General features: G+C 37.7%; 1 protein-coding gene across 4 annotated transcripts in view; it reads left to right on the top strand.

The window, feature by feature from the left end:
* Window positions 1-21,532, top strand: part of EML4 (EMAP like 4) — a 167,736-nt gene that overhangs the window by 80,452 nt on the left and 65,752 nt on the right. For all 4 annotated transcript variants that reach the window (XM_072856814.1, XM_072856812.1, XM_072856815.1 and 1 more), the window contains one exon: window positions 11,332-11,514. In XM_072856814.1, coding sequence (XP_072712915.1) covers window positions 11,332-11,514 — 183 coding nt within the window. The remainder of the gene's footprint in view (window positions 1-11,331; window positions 11,515-21,532) is intronic.

Below are 21,532 nucleotides of genomic sequence, written 5' to 3'. Positions count from 1 at the left end.
CCAGGCACCCACAAGAGGTATGCTGTGAGCTTTGGGGAATGCTGATGAACAGGGGTGTCTGAACTTCAAAAATGAATTTTGGGCATGAAATGATGGTGCAAAGGACAGGCTTGAGCAGCTTTCCCGTAAGCATGAAGGAAGATAAAGATGAGTGAGAACAGCATGCGCTATGCTGGGTGTTTGATATCAATATCAAGAAGTGAATCTCTTTAATGTGGCAGTACACTAATACTGATATTTTTATATGTGTGTCCATCATTTCAATAGGAGACTATTCTTGTTGCGAAACATAATACTAAATCTACAAGATAACGTCCTATTGCCTGTGAAACACAAGCAACTGCTGACAGCTGCACAACCTGTACAACCCAGATTCCTAAGTGAACAGTATGGACAAAAATATATTTATTTGGGAAACAAAATTAATAAAATAGGCCAGGACACTCTTTTTCCTGATTTGATGGAATTTTGCATAGTGGCATTTATGATAGAGTGGCTTAGAATAGCACAGAATGAGATCAAAGATACTTAGTTTGTACAGTGGTATTTTTGATGTTACAAATTGGAAAGCTATTTCAGTCCTGGGGGAAGGAAAAAAGAGCAGCACAATGAAGCAGCCAGTACAACAAATTTCAGAAACGTTCCAACGCTTTTATTTACAGAGGTAATGTCTAACTTGATTGCTAGATAACAGAAGCTGGAGATTATTCATTTGTGTTTCTTGATTTGAGATTAGTAAAATTTTGCAAATAAACATTGCATGATACAAAATAAATTGTATCCATAAAAAAAGAGGGTATGTTGCTTTGCCTGATGTTATCTCACTTAATGATTTCAGTGCTTTTCTGTTTTGCTGCTGAAATTATACCCTAGAATTGATGAGAACAGAGCAAGCTTAAAGAGTAGGAATGGCTTTCCTCCGGGGCAAAAATGTACTTGTTAAAAGCTCACCACAAACAAAAACTTATCTAAGTTTGTTGCCTGAATAAGCAATAAATATTTAAGATGTTGGAAGGTTTCCGTAAGTTTCAGATTAAAATTATGTTGGTACTACTGAGTTCAAATGTTTTGCAGCAGAGGAGATGCACTGCAGTGATGGGCAGTGTTGGACTTTCCCTGCGTTGTTGAATTTTATTTGCATGTTACTGGAAAAAATATATTGGAAATATATTTTGGAAATATAGCTTGGGAAATCAGAGGTAACATGTATGAATTGGGGCTTAAATTCTGAAAAAAAGATACCCTGAATATACAGACATTTCTCTGAGCAGGAATTATCACCATCACTCTGACAAGTTAAAAAATAAGTGGCCCCGGGGGGAGGGAGGGGTGCAGAGAGAGGTGGCGAATCTGAGATTACTGCGAGTGCTCTTTCTTTTTTATCCCCCACCACCTCCCCTTGTTCCATTTACAAGCCTTCACACCAACTTCCTTGTCTGCCAGATAACTGGTGGGTACCTGTCTGTGTAAATGAGTTTGCAAAATACTCTGGGAAAACCAGAGTGTTTCAGGTGATCCCTTATTTCTCGGTGAACTCTCTACGATGTTTGCTGGACTTTGTGATGTTTTGGATCCTGGTAGTTTTGTCCAAGCCTGAATATGGTGGTTATTATAATTCATTGTGCTGAGCAGATCAGTGACAATTAATGCTGCTGTCTTTTGTAGATTTATGCAGTAATTAAATATGGTTAAAGAAAAGTGTTATGAGTGGGAAGTCAAAGACTGAACATAAAAGCCAGAATCAGGGTAGTCCTTCAAGTTATATTTAATCTTCTGGATCATGTAGGTATTAAGATGCAGCCTTCAGTTACTTGATCGTAGCCTTCCCCAAGTCAGTACTCAGAAAAGGTGATTCTGCCTAAAAAGCAGTTTCTCAGTGTTTTGAGTTGCCTTCATTTTCTTTGCGTGGCTCCCTACGTTATTTTTATGTCAAGGCCTTTAGTCTTCCTTTTCAAAGAAATGCATGGATTTCAGCATTGACTTTGCTACATCCTTTATGGTAGTGCCTCAGTAGCCTATGAGTGTTAATTAACCTTTATGTGGTGTGGGATGATGCTTACATTTAACTTCACTCTTCATCTGTTAAAAAGAGATTAAGGTCAAACCCATCTGCTAATTACCCAGTTTTCTAATTAAGTAATTGCCCAATTTGAAACTCGGAAGACTTGATTGTCAAAGTGCATAGGTAGGACAGCCCTGTACACGTCAAAAACCTGATTGCTCTGGGTGCGAGGTACCTGTGAGAGCTCAGCACTTTTCCAAGCAGATGTGCGGTGTTTCAGGTTAGGCAGAACATGCAGGTTCTTCCTCCGTGTGGCCTTGGGAGTGCTGGAGGGATGCTTTCCTGCTCTTGGTGTCCTGTTCTGGCCACCCTGGAGCCCCAGGCAGTTGTCAGGCTTTGCCTCTGTCCTGCAAACCTGGAGACCATTGAGTTTCTCCATGGGGTGGCTGGGGTACCATCCACTCGTGGTGTGGGGAGGCGAGCGGTGGCAGAGCCCTTGGTGAAGAGGAAGACCTCAGAGATTTCATCCCTCTTCAGCGTGAGAAAAGTTGTTTTCTCAGGAAATTGTAACTGGATCAGTTTGGGCATGGGGGAGGATAGCGGAAAGAAGCTCCAGGCGCTGAAATTTCTAGCCTACATAGTTTCATGCTTGGCAAAGTTATTAATTTGTAACTTTTAAAGTAGCATTTTATCGTGGAATTGATCATAAATGTTAATAATGCTAACACTTCTAGCACGACACAAAATATTTTTGACAAAGGAATACTAATATATGTGTGCTAAAGTGTTATTTTTAATGCATGCGTAACTTACAGCACAGCAGTTCATTGCAGCAGTCTCTTTGGTTGCTGTGTGAACTTCCAAGCATGTGTGTTAGATAACAGGAAAAGATGCTCTCTGCCCCTCTCTTTCTCTTGCTGTCACATGAAAATAGGGTGGTATCAGATATTAAAAAGAGCTTGGGGTGACTGGGATTGCTGCTGAATGAGTTATGCGGGGCATCCCGAGCAGGTGCCTGTAGCCACCATGAATTCTGTCTATGGTGTTGTAGAGCTCGCTCATCTGTTTAGCAGAAGCACCATTTTGGAAAGTCAGGTCATGTCCTGCTGGTTGAAGGCCAAGTGTTGAAGAGTCCTGAGCTTCAGAACAGTATCAGGAGCATCAAGAGCTAAGCAATGCTAGGGGAAGAAAAATACTTAAAAACCGCAAGGCTTTTTAAGTAATGGGTGGTGAAAATCCCGTGAATGGTCTTACTGTTGAGATGTGTCTTAATGGAGGTGGAGCTGATACAAAGTATGCAGTTGGGGAAGGATACATGAGAGCACCAGCATAATTATCTGCCTCTTCAAGTAATTATATGGATACCAATGTCAAATATGAGAAGTGTGTGTAAGTGTTGGCTTGGTTTTGTTTTCTCAGTGTACCTATCAAAAATGCTATCGGCAAGTATAAAGTCTGATCTGTTTCTTCTTAGAACTTGTATGCCCAATAAATAATACAGTTACTGGAAACTTAGGCAAGCTGAACAGTCATGTTGGTCAAATACAGCATGGGTGGAGTTGTGCCCTGTGAATCTCATGCTGATATATTTCTGGATTATCTGTATTAAAAATAATACAAGTGTTTACAGCAGCAGATGCACGGGATTATTACAAAAATATTTTTGTCATAACAGGTGTGATTTGTGGTTATTACAAAGTTGTTTTTTCAGGATGTTTTTGTATCGCCTTTTAATCTTTCTCCTTCTCTTGCTTTTTCATGTTAGCAAAAAAAAAAAAAGATATGAAAGCCCATGTGCATAAATCTGTTTAGCATACACAAGCAGAACTACTAATTATTAGGGATGAAGTGATAGATCATCTTACGTGTCAGACCAACCCTTTAAAATGAGATTGCCTGAAAACATGGGTAATGTTCTCTATAATGTAATGGTGCGGTAGTATGTTCACAGACATGAACTCATTTCAAATAAACCATAAAGCAGTCCACAAATAGCAAAGATCAGTAGCGACTATTGCATTGCAGAATATTCATGTGCTAGCGTAAAATCTTCTCATGGATCATCTACAGACAAAACACTGCAGTTATATAATGTATGTATGTTGTGCTTAATTGAAAAGTCCTAAGGAAACTTTGTGCAGTGTAGTTATATATCTTTGTTCTTCTTTTAAAATCTAATGCAATGCTTTGATGATTTAAATTTATAGTTTATGGTCTCCTCCCCCCCTTTTTTTTAATTGAGTTTTGGGGTGTAGGATTATCTATACAGATCTGTATAGATCTATTCCAGATGGGCCAGTTTACATTTATTCAAGTCATGCATAAATTCTTAAAAGCGTAAATTATATTAAATTATATTCCTTTTAGGGTTTTGACTGAGGGTTTTAGGCACAGTCTAGATTTTCAGACTTGAGTGAGGGTTGGGTTTTTTGTTGGTGGTTTATTGGGGTTTTTTTATGGCCAAGTTCTGTGTCCATCAGTTAACATGGGAGATTGCACCACTATATTTTAGAGTGAATAATAAGCAATCTTTTTACACTGTTTATGATTGAAAATGCAGATTAGCCATTGTGATGATCACTTTTGATGTTTAAGGCACTATCCACTAGACATTGCACTCTCATTTTATGGTCTGATTCAGCAGTAGAATCTGTGCAAATAAACTTACTGCTTGCTGTGGACTTGTGCTTAAAGTGGCTTGTGAAAGGCTAGTGGAGAGTAATACATCTTTTTTAATGAACTAGCATGTAGGGGACTAAAATAAGATTGGACTACGAAACATTAAACAATCTAATGAGCTGCGCAAGGAAGAGTTTTCTCAACATGACGGTCCTCGTGCAGCATCAACCCTGAGCAAATGAGTGGTATGCGACAACATGCGTTCTTCCTGAAAACCTGAAGAAATGTCTGCGGAAGAGAAAAATACAAGGCTTAGCTAGTGTTGGAAGTACTAACAATGCCGCATATTTGAGAGCCATGAGTTGGGGACCGCTGTCTGCAGTCAGTGACTTATCTGTACCCACCTCAAAGCATCTGCATTATTGTTCTACAAGAAAGTACAGAAAGAGATTGTACCTTTGTCTCCAATAATTAATGTGAGATCAAGCAGTGCATTGTTTTTAATTCTGAATGGAAAAATTGGGAAATTAGGGAAAGAGAATGAAAAAGTAGGAAAGGAAGTAAGAAAAAAAATATGTGGAGTAATCCAGAGTGTTAAAGGCCAGAGTCTTGCATTTGCAGGAAGGGAAGACCTGGGGACAACTTCCAACTCCACTTCCATGCCACCAGATCTAGCATCAGAAGTTAATACAGTATCATCTGGGGGGGGAAGGAGGGGGAAGCTTTTTAAATCTTCCACATTTGTATTGTGTGTTTTAATTCCCGTTCTCATGTTCCTTCCATGACTCACGTCCTTTACAAAACCGAGATAACTTGTGTGTGTGCTGGCTTTTGGAGGAGGTGAAGGAGATACTGTGGGCAAAATTATAGAGTCTAACTCTACTTTTTTACAGAATTATGTATTAGAGATATGGAACAGAATTCCTGATCTTTTATAGGCACCTTTATAAGCTAGTCTTAAGACAAGTGAGCTGCAGAAAACTGCAGAGAATTTTCTTTCACTTAACATGGTAGGAAAAACAAATTTGTCAGTTACCTCTCTGGAAATGTAAGCCTCATCCAGAGTCAAATTATTCACTGCTCTTCAGAATAAAAATTGCAAGTTGTGCAAATGCATACCTTCCTGCGCACATGGACAGATCACAGTCCTAGTGAGAAAGGGTTCTTTTGCGCCAGTGATCTCCTGAAATTGTCAGCCGGATCTTTGTACCAGTCCAAGTAATTTCTGTTGCATTTCTGTAATAAAGGACTTGTACCACTCTAGGGAAGACACAGAAAAGTGTGTGGGTGCCTTGGCAGGCAGGGGTTTAAAAATATCTGTGGTTTGTGTGGCTTTATTGGATAAAATTTTGGATTTTCCACCCTGTGGTTTAAATTTCCATGTGCTGGAGTTTGTAGAATTTGTTTTTCTGAAATGTTGCTTATGTCTAAAATGAAGCCCTTATGTTTAGTCGGGACTGGGAGGATTTGACTCAGAGTAATGATAATGGATGCTCTGGAATTGAGGGGCCCCAGAATAGATGGTTCAGTAGTAAGATACTTTTTTTTTTTTAAAATGCAGCCAGTTCAAATTTCTCCTAGGCAGTCAGTGAAGAAGGGTGATACTTTTCAGATGCTGTTATCCTCATGTGCCTGGTTGGTGACATGTGAGGAGAGGAGTGATACGTGGGTTGGGAGGTTTGTTAAGTACCGTCACTACGTACTGGATACTCCTTTTGAAGTTCCTGGCTTAAGTCTAAGGGGTGGTTTGAGCTGCTGCTTTGTTCAGTCTGCTGGGAGTGGTTTGACGCATGTGACTCTGAGGAGTCCCAAACAGTGTAATGCCTCTGTTCAGTGCTGTTTGTTGGCTATGAAAAACTAACCCTAATTTTTAGGGTCATTCAGATGTCTCATGGGTACAAGCATCCCATACATCCCTGCTTACTCTGAAAGGAGGGCAAGGGTTAATGTTTAATGGCTAAAATTAAATATCAAACTAGTGAACTATGATAAAATAACAAGACATATTATTTTGAAAGTTACAGTACCGTATGTTTAGACCTAGCATGTTTTTGCTGTCATTTGGGTACCAGTAGTCTTATCTTAAACCACTTTTTAAGACTGAAGTACCTTAGATCCACATCTGTGTGGGTGTCTCCTCACTACTACCAGCGAGCACGGCAGATGGTGTTTTTTTGCAATGGATCTTGGTTCCCAGTGGCTCCCTTGAAGGCATAGGTCATGGACAGCTTGGGAAACATGACCAACACATCAGAAATGATGCTATTTGGTTATAATAAAAATAACCAGATAACTAAAAAGGTCTTTTTAAAATGAATTAAGTGAACGAATCAGTAGTCAGTTGCACTTACAGATTTCTTGCTAGATTCCCTAATCTGGTTTCCCCTTTAAATAAATAAATAAATACATCTCCCTCTGGTTTAGTAAATAGAGTGGCTCATGGAAAGCCTGGATAGATGTCTGAGACAGGATGAGGGAAAGGCCAGATGTTTAGGAGTGGGAGAAGAGGAAGGGAGGAGATGGACTTCTGCTTCAAAGTGACTGACTTTGTACTTGCGTAAGTGCTCTTTTCCCTCTGAAGAGGGAAGGGCATGCCCTTGAAGGAAGGTTTTTGTTTAAGCTTCTTTTGAAGTAGTTATTTAGATTATAATAATATATTTTTAATGGAAGAAGAAATCTGGAAGAGATCTTGAAAACTTGTGTGGAAAAAAAACCAACATAGTTTTGCATTGTGCAGATTTGTCAAAATGATCTCAGGGATTGCAGTTGTGTTTACTTTCAAGGCATCTTCTTTTAAGGTAATCCCTAGTTGACTGACTTTTCAAGACACTGCCAAGAAGGGCATGTTGGAGTTCAGTTGAATATTTGCTGTCATGGGTGAGGTATTTGGGTTTGGGAATCATTCATTTTAGTTCTCTAATAGTTGCCAGGGTAATATATGATTGTCATCACTTGAAACAGATGCCGCTTCTGTAGAGTGATAAAGAACAATAAAATGTCTCCCCAGTGTGCTACTGTGTTCTTTGATCAACCAAAATATTCTTGATTTCCTGGTCATCTTCTTGCTCTCCAACTTCTTTCAGTTGCTGTGTCTCATGTGCCCTCTTGGCAGTGCAAAGCAGCTGCTGGTAGTTTGAAACCTCTTTTCTCCCTGTGTACGTGTGTGGCCTATTGCTTTGCCTATTTTTGAATTGCCTAAATGGCTTAACCTTCTTGGTTTCCTACTCATGCTCCATTTATACAGCTATGATCTCTGACAAGCTGTTGCGATGAAGTTGAGTCTGAGGGTCCTTCTGCCTCTCCGTGCCATGTCTAGGGGTTAAGCCTCCATAGCATAAGTCACAGAGGTGAACATTGGCCAACTCCTCTACCATCTCATTTGATATGTTGAGGAGGTAAAAGCATTACAGCTCACCCTTACAGGGCAGAAGGATTTGCTTTCCTGTCCCCCTTTGAAGTTAGTGACATAACTGTGGTTTTGTGAGCTGCAGGAGCCATCTAATGTGTCCCTTTTTGGGGTGCTGGGGTTCAGCAGAAGCAGTCTAGTCAATGTTAGTAGTTGGTGGGAAAAAAGATGCCCATGTCAGACAGCCAGTGCTCTGGTAGAGTGCTTGCATCTGTGCACATTGGAGAGACTGACCAAGAGTGGAGCCTTTCCTGGTTTGGTAATTACTATTATTTGGACTCCACACAGGGAACACAGTAATGTCTGGCTTCTAAAATGATGATTTGACATAGCTACTTACTCCTTTTACAAATGTTTTGTAGTAATCTGTATATTTATATGGTCTGGGAATTTATCCATAATTTATCAATTGTAAGACCTTTTAATAGTTCATTAATTGAAGGCTTTGGCAGACAAAAAAAGAAAAAATTAAGCTTTCTTTTTTTTTCTTTCCTTCCTTCCTTCCTTCCTTCCTTCCTTCCTTCCTTCCTTCCTTCCTTCCTTCCTTCCTTCCTTCCTTCCTTCCTTCCTTCCTTCCTTCCTTCCTTCCTTCCTTCCTTCCTTCCTTCCTTCCTTCCTTCCTTCCTTCCTTCCTTCCTTCCTTCCTTCCTTCCTTCCTTCCTTCCTTCCTTCCTTCCTTCCTTCCTTCCTTCCTTCCTTCCTTCCTTCCTTCCTTCCTTCCTTCCTTCCTTCCTTCCTTCCTTCCTTCCTTCCTTCCTTCCTTCCTTCCTTCCTTCCTTCCTTCCTTCCTTCCTTCCTTCCTTCCTTCCTTCCTTCCTTCCTTCCTTCCTTCCTTCCTTCCTTCCTTCCTTCCTTCCTTCCTTCCTTCCTTCCTTCCTTCCTTCCTTCCTTCCTTCCTTCCTTCCTTCCTTCCTTCCTTCCTTCCTTCCTTCCTTCCTTCCTTCCTTCCTTCCTTCCTTCCTTCCTTCCTTCCTTCCTTCCTTCCTTCCTTTCTTTCTTTCTTTCTTTCTTTCTTTCTTTCTTTCTTTCTTTCTTTTTTTCTTTTTTAAGGAAATTTCAAACTTCTCTCTTCTGTGTTTGGACTGCTGTTCCAGTGTAAGATGAGATATAAAGGTCATAATATTTTGAAAATAATTGCCACTGTTTGTTGCAGTGTTCATTTTGACTGGTCCACTGCATATATTTAAAGGCTTATATTGTAAGGATAGAAAAAGTATGAATTATATGGTACTTCTTTCAGTCCATTTACTTCCCTAAAGTAAAAACTTTTCTTCATGAATTAATTTATGTAAATTTACCTTAGTTCCTTTTCATATGCTCCATAGGTACGTGTGCTTGTAGGAACTTCTTCTAGGTCCTTAAAACAAATGCAGTTTTATGTTTTGAAAATGGGGGGTTTAATAAAAGAATCTTACACAGTCCTTCCCAACCTGGGGTAGGACTGTGTAAGATTCACTGTGTAGGCTGTCACTGGTCTGGGTTTGTCAAGTACTATTGAGAGAGCATCAGATATGCTGGGCTGTAGTGTTGTTAACTTTTCTGCATATAGGAGATACAGTTATGGCTGGTGATATTAAAGGCATTTTGTTCAGAGTTGTTCTGATCTGTTGTCTCCAGATCTCAGTCTGATTACCTGCCTTATTAATTCCCCTGCAGTTCTTTTTATTTATTAGCCTGAATGAATACAGTATTAACCATGAAGTGTTACACTTCTGCTTTTGGTTTAACCAAATAGTGAATTAAATCAATATGCAAAACTGTTGTCTTGTAGGAGTTGTTTTATCAATGTAATTTTAACTGTTCCTTTCAGTTTAATAATAATTTTGAATACATTTCACTACTAATATTAGTTCATTTTACTAATTCCTTGTAGGAGTTTTCTTAGTGTTGTGAAAGTATTATTATGATTCTTTATTTCGGTTGGTTCAATTCTTGCTCCTTCAGTAGTGAGTATCATGTTTTAACTGAATGGAAGCTGGCATTAAAGTCCTTAATTTCTTTCACATTTAATTCATTGGAGGGGTTTGGCCCAGTGTTTCTTTTGCTTACATTTATTTTAAAAGTGCCCTTATGCAAGTATTTCAAAGATGAAGGCTTTTTTTTAGTGAAAAATAGTTTCAGGATTGTGGTTTATATTAACTTTTTTTTTTTCCCTTGGTATGTCTTCATAAGATTAGTGAACTAAAGTTTAGATTTTATATAATCGCAGTAATAATATCCAGCTATTTTACCCTTACATGTAAGTTTGCTTTTTGTATACATTTCATAGAATGCAGATGCATACTGTCTGTTTGTATAATACAGGTAAATTTTGTAAACCTGTATTAGAAGTTCCTTCCTGAGTTTTTAGTAAGCCTAAATCAGGATGGATAAGGAATTCAGTACCTTGTGATTGAGCAACATATTCTTTTCTAGGTCTTTTTTTAGTGGTTGGCCTGTGATTTGTTGGAACAGCCAAATATAAAAATCTGTTATGTGTTATTTTGGCTTGGCAGAAATAATGCAAAGAGCTGTCAAAGGCAAAGAGTATGCAGAAGCCGTAATTTCCTTTTTACCACTGAAGAATAGATTTGGCTGGATTATGCCTTCTATGCTAATCTATCTCTGTGTGGCCAAACAGATTTTTGGAACCTTTTTGTAGCGTATTTATTTTCTGTTCACTTCAGGCGAAATGTTATAATGTCATATATTTTTTTGGCACATGCAGGGTGGTGATGTGAAAAAAGTTAGAAGGAACTGGAGTTAAGAACTCTGATCTAGACCATTTAAATTGAGATTGCCACTTAATGCAATTAGGTCATGGGTAGCAATACTTGTATGTTCAACTGTGGATTTATTTTTTTTTTAACTTCACATCTTGCTTTAATATTGAGGTTCACATTTAAAATTCTTCAACAGTTCCAAAATAATATATTGTGAACTTTGACCACAATTTTATACCTTTTTAGTTAATTCAGTTGGCTATTCAAATAACCTTAACTTCAGTCTTCCTTCTACTGGTAAGCATGTTTTTCTTTCTATGCTATTTTAACAGAAAATGCATTTCCTCTTCTGATTGTAATGGGCCCACACTCCTTAAGCCTTCTGTCTTAGCTAATGATTAGTAACGTTTCTGTCTTGAAGCATTAATTTGATATGTTCAACATAATATCCATTCCTTCTTTGCTTGAACATGTTTGAACGTCTTCAGTATTTCAAAATGATGGGACAGACATACTCATGCTGTACATGCTTCTTTCTATGGCTTTTAGTTTAGAACAAAACAGTTAAATGCCTCTTTCTACTCTGTTTTCCCGCTGTACAGATGACAGCATCTCAGCTGCAAGCACGTCTGATGTCCAGGACCGTCTTTCGGCCCTGGAGCTGAGAGTACAGCAACAAGAAGATGAAATCACTGTGCTAAAAGCAGCATTGGCTGATGTGCTAAGGCGTCTTGCTATCTCTGAAGACCATGTAGCTTCTGTGAGAAAATCAGCACCAAGTAAAGGTAACCCCATATTTGGTAAATTGTTTCTAGAGTCAGAATGTTATCATTTAGAATGTTCTCCATTGATCACTTCTTTTTTCCCTTTTCTGTCTCATTTGGAAAGGCAGGTATATTTTGAGCTGGAGGGGTTAGTTTTTTAAGAGTGGCTTTATAGTATATGGCTAAGAGATATCTGAAATATGCTTATTAATTTTGCTGTTTGCTAACATTTTAATGTACTTAACACCCCTGAAAGTTTACCTTATTTCTTGTTAAAAGGTTCCTGTTTTAATTTAAATGGTGAAATGCTTTAGAGCTGCGGTCTTTAACCTGCCACTGGGTATTCTGGGGCTTTTGAGCAGCTCCAAGTCTCAGCTTTGACTTCACCTAGAAGTTATTCAACTGAAGGGGGGTATTAGAGGCTACATTTCCCCCTCTCCTAAATTAAAAAACAAAACAAAACTAAACAAAAAACCCAAAACACATTGCTGCCAAATAAGAAAGTTTTCTGAATATACTTAATTTTTGTTCATCTACAGAAATAACTCATCACCAGTAGGTTTCTTGTAAGAAGTGGCCATGTAGCCACTCAGCAGTATCTCTTTCACCTAGTGGCTAGTAACTTTTCCATTGTAACTTTGAAATATATAGGTTTGTTTAAAAATAAAGAAACTAGATGCTGTTGGCACTAATTTTTACATACTTTTTTTTCCCCCATGAACATTTCCTTTTCTATTGTGGAGAACTATTTGAATCGAGTTATTTTAATTTACTCCAACTTAAAACTGTGTATTCAGAGAGAACTATGGCTGTGTATGTTTGTGGTACATATTAAGGCTCTGATTAAATAAAAGTTTAGGTCATATTTCAGATCATTCACAGTTCTAATTCACTGTAAATGCATGTATCCCCATCAAACCGTGCAGTGCAGAGTTTTCTGGGCTCAATCCCTGTATTTCAGCCTTGAAGTACACCTATTACACCAAGGCCAGTATAACACTGAACTGACTCATCATAGCCTATGTTTGTTTGGGTGGCTGCATTATACGGGCTGAAAATGCAAAAGCTGAAAATGCTGAAAGTTTGAATTATTTTAGATGTGGCAGAGAGATCAAATTCCTTAATCAAGTGTTTTTGCAGTCTCTCTGCCAGATGGAAGGAAGTGATGATGCTTAATTGGCTTGGGCTCTGAATCCTGCCATTCTCTCTTGCTTGCTAAATGGCAGACTGTTGTCATCCCTGCTTATAAATGCAGCTTCTATCTACCCGATATGCATCTCTGGTCTCATCAAGATTGAGACTTCCTTCTCTAACTCTGTAAATAGAGCTCTAGCAAGTATTTTGACTAAATCAATCTTTGCTGTCTGCTGTCCATTATAACAAAAAGAAAATGTCCAAGTGGAAAACCGTGGGCAAAACGTATGCCACACAGGACCTTATTCTTCCCATTTAAATGCAGATGAGCTGGGATATGCACAAATATGGCTGAAGACCTTTGGCTTGGAGTTAATACCCAGCAAACTCTGTGCACAGCCAGGGCAAACTTGCTGTGTTCTGCAAAATGCCTTGGGGCCATCTGCTTACTGGGACTCTGGGGGTCCTGGGGCCATACCGAGTTCTCCAGGTGAATTTGTTCAGTGAAAAATAAATTAATTATTTCTTGGGGTGGGGGGGAATATCTAAATATCTTCAGCTTTGTGCTGTTACTTCTCTACCAATTAATGACAACAGCATGAACTGTGAAGAAAGAGATGGGGGCAGGGGCAGAGATGTACACGTATGAGATAATACATGGAACTTGAATGCGTTATGACTAAGTGGCACTGTATTTAATTTGTGGTGGATGTGTCCCCATTATGTTCAGCTACCTAATACCACCAGGCAACACATTAACTTCACCGTTTATCATGAAATCAGCTGCACATAGGTGGTATAAAGATGTCACAAAATAAAATGTTCACATACAGTCACTGGAATTTTGTACAAGTCTAAAATTAGACTTGAAGAATGAGCTTGAGATTAATATTGATTTAAACTTAAACATCAATATTTTAATAAATATTTCAAAACAAGTTCAGACATAGCTTTTTGCAATACCTTAGGTTCTACTTTTGATTTCTGTATTTTAAGTTCATTCAATAGATAAAGAACTCTTGAAATGTTTTAACAAAAGAGAAATGCATTATTTTCGTGAATGAGTAGGATTGGCAGAAGATCTGAATTGTCATACAAAAATAATACTCAAGGAAGTAATTGTTAATTTTTCTTTGAAGTATTTTACGGGTACATAACAGGCTCTTACTAGTCAAGTCATGGTTGCTGCAAAGGTAATTGTATTCCTCCAAAACTCTTTTTGGTGTTTGTGATCCTGTCAAGAATCTGGATTTCTGCATTACAACAATTGCAGTTTCATGGTAAATATTATAGGGAGGTTTTCTTTAAAAAAAAAAAAGCTGTGGTTTTGATTCACAGAAGTATTTGTCTCTACAGCAGCCCTTAAATACATGCTAACATAAATAATGAGCAAAGGGAATAGATGTGCATATATTTCTGAATACATTGAGAGAGATGTGTTTAATTTGAAGTATGGCAACACAGTGAGATAAATACATTTAAACTGAACTTACAAGAATCATAGTACCGGAAAAAGCCAAATTGAATCTTTCCATCAAACAAAAGAGTTTTAATCTGAGTAAGAGACAATATCTGACCTAGTTTGAAGGAGTCTTTGCTACTTGTTGCTGAAATGAATTTTCTAAAACTTCTCCATTTTTTTTCTTGTTGCCACCTAAGCAGTGTCTTTGACAAGAGGTTTTTCATAGTCTAAAAATAAGTCTTGTGAACAGACTGTGAATCGTGCTGAAAGGGACAAATCTCAATCACTTTTTCACTGATCTTTCTCATTCTGAAGTTGATGGCCCAACTTTGTGCAGAAAGAGGTCTGTTCATCCTTAGTGTTAGTTTGTCTGCATTGCATATCTGGTGAGCTAATTCTGTTCTTATTTTTCTTATCCCTTTCTTTTAGATTGACAGATTGAATCAACCATAGCTGAAGCTAAAATTTTTTTGCATTATCCTTGCAGTCTTTGTTTTTCTTTTTTCCTACGTTTCTGTTGCATGCTTATTTTTAACTTAGTCCAGTCTTCAGTGAAAAAAATCACATGGGCATGGCTCGATTTTTATTTCTAACCCATGGGCTATCAGTCAGGACGTTACTACCTATGATTTTGTCTGTCTAGCCCTGCCTCGGAAGCAGGCTGCTCTTCATAGAGGGAGAGGTGATTTGCAAACTGTATGAGATAAGCTAAAGGGTGAGATTTTTTAGCTACTTTAGTGCCTCCTAGTAAAGCATGAAGTGGAGATAACTGTATAAGGGAAATACCTCTAGTAGGGATCGCAACAGAATTAGAACTAGTCTGTTATTGCACAGCAAAAAGCAGACTGGGGGTGTTTGCATGTGGCTTGTTTTCCTCTTTAGTATTTCTCAATGGAAAGTTATTCTAAATAGAGAAAATCTTTTCAAAACAAAAAGGCTACGATAGTGCTTCTCCATCTCTGCACACAGCTAAGAATAACTACACAAAGGAGAAATTACCAGGTCCAAAGATAGCGTTGAGGGTTAGAAATGTGAAAGGGCTTGATTAGGGAACAGGTCCCCAGCAGATACAGCGTTTGGGAGATTGTAGTGTGTGGGTGCGTTTGTGTTTGTTTTTTTTTCCCCCCTTTCTTTCTATCTTTCTTTTTCTCTTTCTTTTCTTTTTTAATAGATGGCTTGGTAAGAAGAATTTCTTTGGTGAGAAGTTCTTTGCTTTTGGCAGCTCTGCACTCTTGTTGCCACATGTCTCTGCTGTTGATACATGATTGATGCTGTTAACATTCACAAAAAGTTCCAAAAACAAAGATTACCTGGACACTGAAGAAAAGGAAAGCATAAAGCAGTCTGGTACTTGCGGCTGCCAGCAAGATAGATTGGCTCACAGCTGGTGCCTGGTAAACCTATTAAAATCTTCCAGGGTGTCAAAATGTGTGTAACAGGAGAATTCATCCCTCAGGCTCTGGGTGTGGAGACAAGTTTGTGGCACACAATGGCACCAGTAAAATATCTCAGACTAATCATATCACTGGGGTATGAGCTCCTGCCTGAAAAAGTGGCCATCTACCAGAAAGTACATCTGATGTCTGCCCGTAGAGAAACAAAGAGTTCATGTCCTTTTTCTGGACTCGGAAGTAATAAGGAGGCTTGTCACAGGTTAAACCTTTGGAGGAACATTTCCTATTGCTTGGAGGAGAGTTGATATCAAATAACTCATATGCAAATTTAACTCTCAAAGTGAAATTGAAGCAGTGGATGGCAGTTTGTAGAGACGGTCTCCCATGACAATGCAGGTTGGCAGACTGAGAGGCATTTATTTTACTTAAAGCAGTGATCTTGGGGACCTGCAAAAGCAGCTATGTACTCGAAATATGGATTTAATTTTTTTTTTCTTTTTCCTCCTTTGTGCAGTGGATTTTTATAATAGGAACCCAGAGAGTTTTCCTTGCTGCTTTCCTGCTCCCTTCTCTCATGTGAAATAGTGTGTCTCTTCAATAAGAAAAATCTTAAGTAGTATCTTGCATCAAATTCCATCTCACAGAATCACAGAATCGTATAGGTTGGAAAAGACCTTTAAGATCATCAAGTCCAACTGTATTCATTGCACTAACATAAGCAAAGCACTTCAGATGTAATTCTTACCTTATCTCAACAATGATTTCATTTCAATAACATTGAGTAATTTTGTTTTATATTAACAAAAATTGACTTCAGGTGTTCAGCAAGCTTCATTAATGACAGCATAAGATAGACTTGCATTTGTGGTTTTAGTCTTAATACATTTTAATGTGCAGAATTGTTCTAATAACTGGGTACATGTTAATGTTGTCTAATCAGTAAATGTTAAAGGAACAGAAAATAGAAGTATAGATAGGAAAATGCTTATGGTAGAGGTAGGATACAGGCTCTTATCCACGATATTAAAACTAACCTGGCAAGCTTGTACGTGTGTCATTATACTCATGGGAATAGTCCAATTGAAGTCTGCAGGCTGTATGCTCATGTAACAAATAATGATACTCTTGCGGTCTTAATGGATTTTTCAGGTATTGGTTGTAGTGCCATCTGTTCTTTCTGCACTGAAATTATTTTTTCTGCATTTCTTCCCCATTTTTTCCTATATCCTCCTCTGTCTTCTGTAATATTTTCTTTCTCTTCTGTTATACTTACTATTCTTGATGTTCTTCATATATTTTCCTTTATTCAAAGAATTTGGATCTAGAGGGCATTAATGAACTAAGGGTCACGAACCAGCTAAACCAAGTTTAAGGAAAGAGAACTGAAGAAGAAAGTTCATTTTTTATTTTTTTTTTTAAACTTCTGTAACCTAATAATCTCGTTCATTGGAGAAGATGTTCAGAGCATTGTAGAGGAATGTTTTTCAGTTGTGGTGATAAGTGTCCTTATTCTTTTTCCATATGCTTCTTACAGTTTTGGATATGTTTTGTGCATTTGTGTGCTTTTTTTAGAACAGCGTGGGCAAATTCTCCTGAGCGGTACTCTGCTGTTCTCCATGATGCTTCTCAAACTAAGAATTGCAATGTTGGAAGAGTTAAATGGTGCCACTCAGTTTTTCAAATAAAACCTGCTTGTTGTTTATAACACTTTAGTAGCTCTTTAATCACTGTTTGCCAGAGTATATCAAATCATTTCAGATTACCATAGTTAAAATTTTATTTCCTCTGCTTGGATAATAGCTCATTTGGCAGTTGGTTGTGGAAGTAGATGGTGCCTCTGGGAAAGTATAGCAAAATAGTAAGATGGTAGGGAGGGAGGAGGTTTTCCTCCTTTGTGCAGTGGATTTTTATAATAGGAACCCAGGGCTGTGTGGTTTGAATAAGCAATTGGCTGTCCCATGCCAAAGAATTCTTCAGTTTCCCTGGGTAGTAGGTTTTAAAATGCCTGCCCAAAGAGCCAAGTGTCAGAGCAGGGGCATGGCTCCCCTAGACTCTTAAGAGCATAACACCTGAAAAACTAGTTTTATGTCTCTAGCAGGATCAGTTATAGTTAGAAATGTATGCGTTGACAGAGTAAGTCACTAGCTATAAAAATTTGCAGGAAATCTCTAAATAAATATTCAATTATTCTTAACATTGTAGTTAATTTATCTACCTGTTGGGAGAGATTCACTTGCATCTCAAGATGTTTATGCATTAGCTATACATTGTCAAACTGTTGCACATTAATATGCCTCTGTTCAGATAATTCTTTTCCTTTTAATAGGAAATGACAAATAATACATGTTTAATAGCCAATTGCTAGTTGAGATTTGTGAAATTGGGCTTCAATAAAAAAAGTATAAAAAGCATCTGATTTTTTTTCAAGTAGATACAATTGTTGTAAGAATAATAAAGTTTTGTCTTAAATTGGATTATTGGATTTTGTCTTAAAATTGGATTATTAAACAAGTAGTATAACCCATAGGTAGGCAACTGAATTATTTCTTCTTGATTAATGTTGGTCATTATTTGAGAACTAGTATCTTGTCCTGACCTGTAACGTTTCTCATGTGATAGACTAAGAGAACATTTTTTCTGCTTAAGAATTCTCAATCAGAATTGGACTCTTACTACATAAGTGAAGTAGTTAAATAAAACAAAATGCTGAAGAAAATTTTCCCCTACCCTTCAGAATATGGTACTCTTTTTGAAAAGAGTTTTAGCGCTTCCAAGCTATTTCTTTGCCAGCATATTCCATGAGCTGAGGGACTGACATCCCTTGAATCAGCTTTAGTACAATTTATTGTAACATCTTGAAGCAAGTTTAGGATTTGTCATAATTTCTAGTTCACTTTGGTGTCTTTATTTTAGGAAGGAAGTGCAGATAAAATCTTATATTCTGCTACACTTAGAACTATTTCAGTCTGTTTTTCTGCGGCTCACCTGTGTGGGTTCTCTGGTGACTAATAGTGTGGTTGAACACACATTGTACACTTCTTTAGCGACAGTACTAAATCGGGTTTCTGTCCTTCCAGCCATCAGTTTTATTTGCACAAAACCCATAGACATGTAATACATTTGAAATATAGAAGTCTTTGTCAAATTTGGCTGAGAATGAAGTATTCTAAGGTTGCTGAAGGACTTGGATATTGTATGCCTTATTGTAAAAAAAAAAAAAAAAGTGTAAGTAAATCCTTTTTTTTGTAACATGTAATTTGTGGAGCTTTTTGTTTTAAATCCACTAGAATGAAGTGTCCAGAGAAGTTATTTTAATGGAGCTGTAGCTACTTACTTTAAATTGAAATTACCTGAAGAAAAGAAAGAAGGGTTTGGTTTTTCTTTGGAAGAAAGGCAGTTTACTTGTCAGGGTATCAGCAAATACAAAGATATTAAGCAAATCGTTGTTCCAGTTAACACAAGTAATAACATAATGAATACATTTTAACAAAAAAAACCCCTGTAACTTTTCTGTTTGGGCAAAAGAAGTGAATTCCTAACTGATCCTCAGCTCTAGTACCTTATATGTATGTTTGGAAAGAAAAGCTATTATGTTATCACAGGACACACATTTTCAAAACTTACCACTGTCTCTTATGGCTTGGCTTCAGTTTTTCCCCAGTTAGCTAATCAAGGCTGATAAAGAGTTAGAAATAGATTCTTGGTTTATTGTGGTCTGTTTTTTCTAATCCTACTTATCTTTCATTCACACACTTGTGTATTTGACAGATGTTAATGAAATGCTTCTTTTGAACTCAACAGATACTATTCTATGAAAATTATCAGAACAGAGATGAATCCATTATCCATAAAAAGACATTTTTTTACCACTTTGATCTCTGACAATTTGGCTTTAATCCTGCTCACCATACACTGGCTTTCATTTTATGTTCAGTTTATGTCTGGCTTTTGTTCCAAACTAACAGATAAAGCTGAGTGCTATTCAGTCTGAAAAATTTCAGACTGTTTATGCTAGCAGGTGATGTATGACATGATATTGGCAGAGATGTGCAATCCTAGTGCTGGGAGAACTCGGTTGTTTTAGTCTATTGATCTGGAATTTGTGTTCTCCTGTGCCGCTTTGTTATTTCCCAGGTCTCTGAAGTAAAGTTGCTTGACTGCTATGAAGGACTATCTCTGCAGTGAAGAAGGCTATGGCGTTGTTAATTTTTGACCTCTTTTGACTGTAGAGATGCCCTGGTTAAAAGTCATGGAGAGAGCTGCGTGGTTTGGGACTGGTGTGTTGGCTTCCCTGGGAAGATCCTGATTGTGTGTCTCTGACCCTGTGGGCAGCCAGGCTTCACTGCTGCACTGCCTAGGAAGTGCACAGGGCTTAAACTTGCCCTTCCTTCTCACGGCTTAAAACTTAAATGCATTTTCTTTACATATAATTGCAGATGAATTGAATTTTTAAATTTTTTTCCCTTTAAAAATAAGTATTCTAGAGGTTGCTTTTGAATATCTAGTTAAAATGGAATATATAGAGAGCCTGGAAGGGGGCTTGTTTCTTAGGGGTTTGGGGTTTCAGGGTGGTTTTTTTTTTTTTCATTGTTTTTATTGGGGTTTACATTTTATTGCACATTGAATGCAGCACCCTCAACTGTGACTGACCAAGATTTTGTTCTGGAGTGTAAGAAAGCCTGATATATTTTTGACACTTGAAAAAAATCTGCCAATGCAGTTTTTCCTAGATCTTGATGTTTCAATCTGTGTCCAAATGTTTTGGTCATTTTTTCAATGAATGATTCAAGAGATCTGGGTTATGTGTAATTGTTAGTCATTTTACAAAAAATTGTTTCTACTTTGATTCAAAAATCTTCATCTCAAACTTAATTTTGCGTGCTACTTGTTGAAATTGGGAAGTACTCTGCAGATCTACCATCAACATCCACTTTACTGAAGAACAGATAACCCCAAAACAGCCATACATATCCTTGTTTATTATTATTATTATTGCATTCATCATTGCGTGGAGCAGAGCACATTCCTGTCATGAGTATACACTGAGGTACAGTTTTATTTGTCATCAGTTTTGTCCTTTGATGTAAGCAGGAACTAATGCTTTTCGTACTTAGTAGGGGGAATTCTTCTAGATACCATCACTGAACAAAATAGCAATGTGCTCCTTGCTTGAGAAAATGGAGCAATTTTTTTCCCCCATCTTATTAAGTTCCTATACCCTGTCTGTAGTACCACTGTTCTTTACACTTTCCGCTGAATGCTTTCTCCACCGTACTGAGAATTACCGCTATTATGTCTCCTGATGCACGTTTCTGGAAAGCCGTGCTAGTGCTGGTTGGAGAGGCATTGATCTATTACGATTAGCAGATGGAGATGTTAAGGTCATGTGCAGTTCAAGAGTGAATCATAGGCCTTGATATTATGCATCTCCACAAAGAAGATGATTTACTTTGTCACTGAAAATAAAAGAAGCTAATTTACAGGGTTCTGATACTAAAAGTGCTTTTTAAACTCATGTGCTTTTGTTCTTGCATCTAAATTACACAGAGGGGTAAAAAAATCTCTTGAGCTTTAGAGGTTTTGTACAGTATATTAACTTTGAAATTAAAATCTGTATTCCAAATGTGTATGTTGCAAATAAAACAGTCTCCAAGAAGTACTGGTTGGAAGGAATCACGCTAAATTGATTTATGCAGAATTTAGGAAGAACAACAATGATCTTTGCAGTGTTTCTGTATTTAAGTGTGTCTTTACTTTCTTCAGATTTCCTTTATTCTCATTTCTGCCTGGGATATTCTGCATGCTCCTTTTGGCTTTCCTGATCTGAATTTCAGATGTGGCCACATGTTGCTTGGTGCGTTTGAAGCAGTATATGGTTAGCGCAGGTCAGCCCATTTCTGCCTTCATCCAAATAGTTCTGAAATCTAATATTCCCTTGATGGGTATCTCTCGTATATAAGTGCTTGTTTAAAATAAGAATTAATTTGCCCCTCAGCCTGCCTGATAGAGCTGCAATGTGACAAATAGACCAAATGCTGGTATTGTTCAA

The sequence above is a fragment of the Ciconia boyciana genome, chromosome 3 (assembly GCF_034638445.1).
Source record: "Ciconia boyciana chromosome 3, ASM3463844v1, whole genome shotgun sequence".
NCBI classification, from domain to species: domain Eukaryota; kingdom Metazoa; phylum Chordata; class Aves; order Ciconiiformes; family Ciconiidae; genus Ciconia; species Ciconia boyciana.
This window is presented reverse-complemented; position numbering and strand designations above follow the sequence as displayed.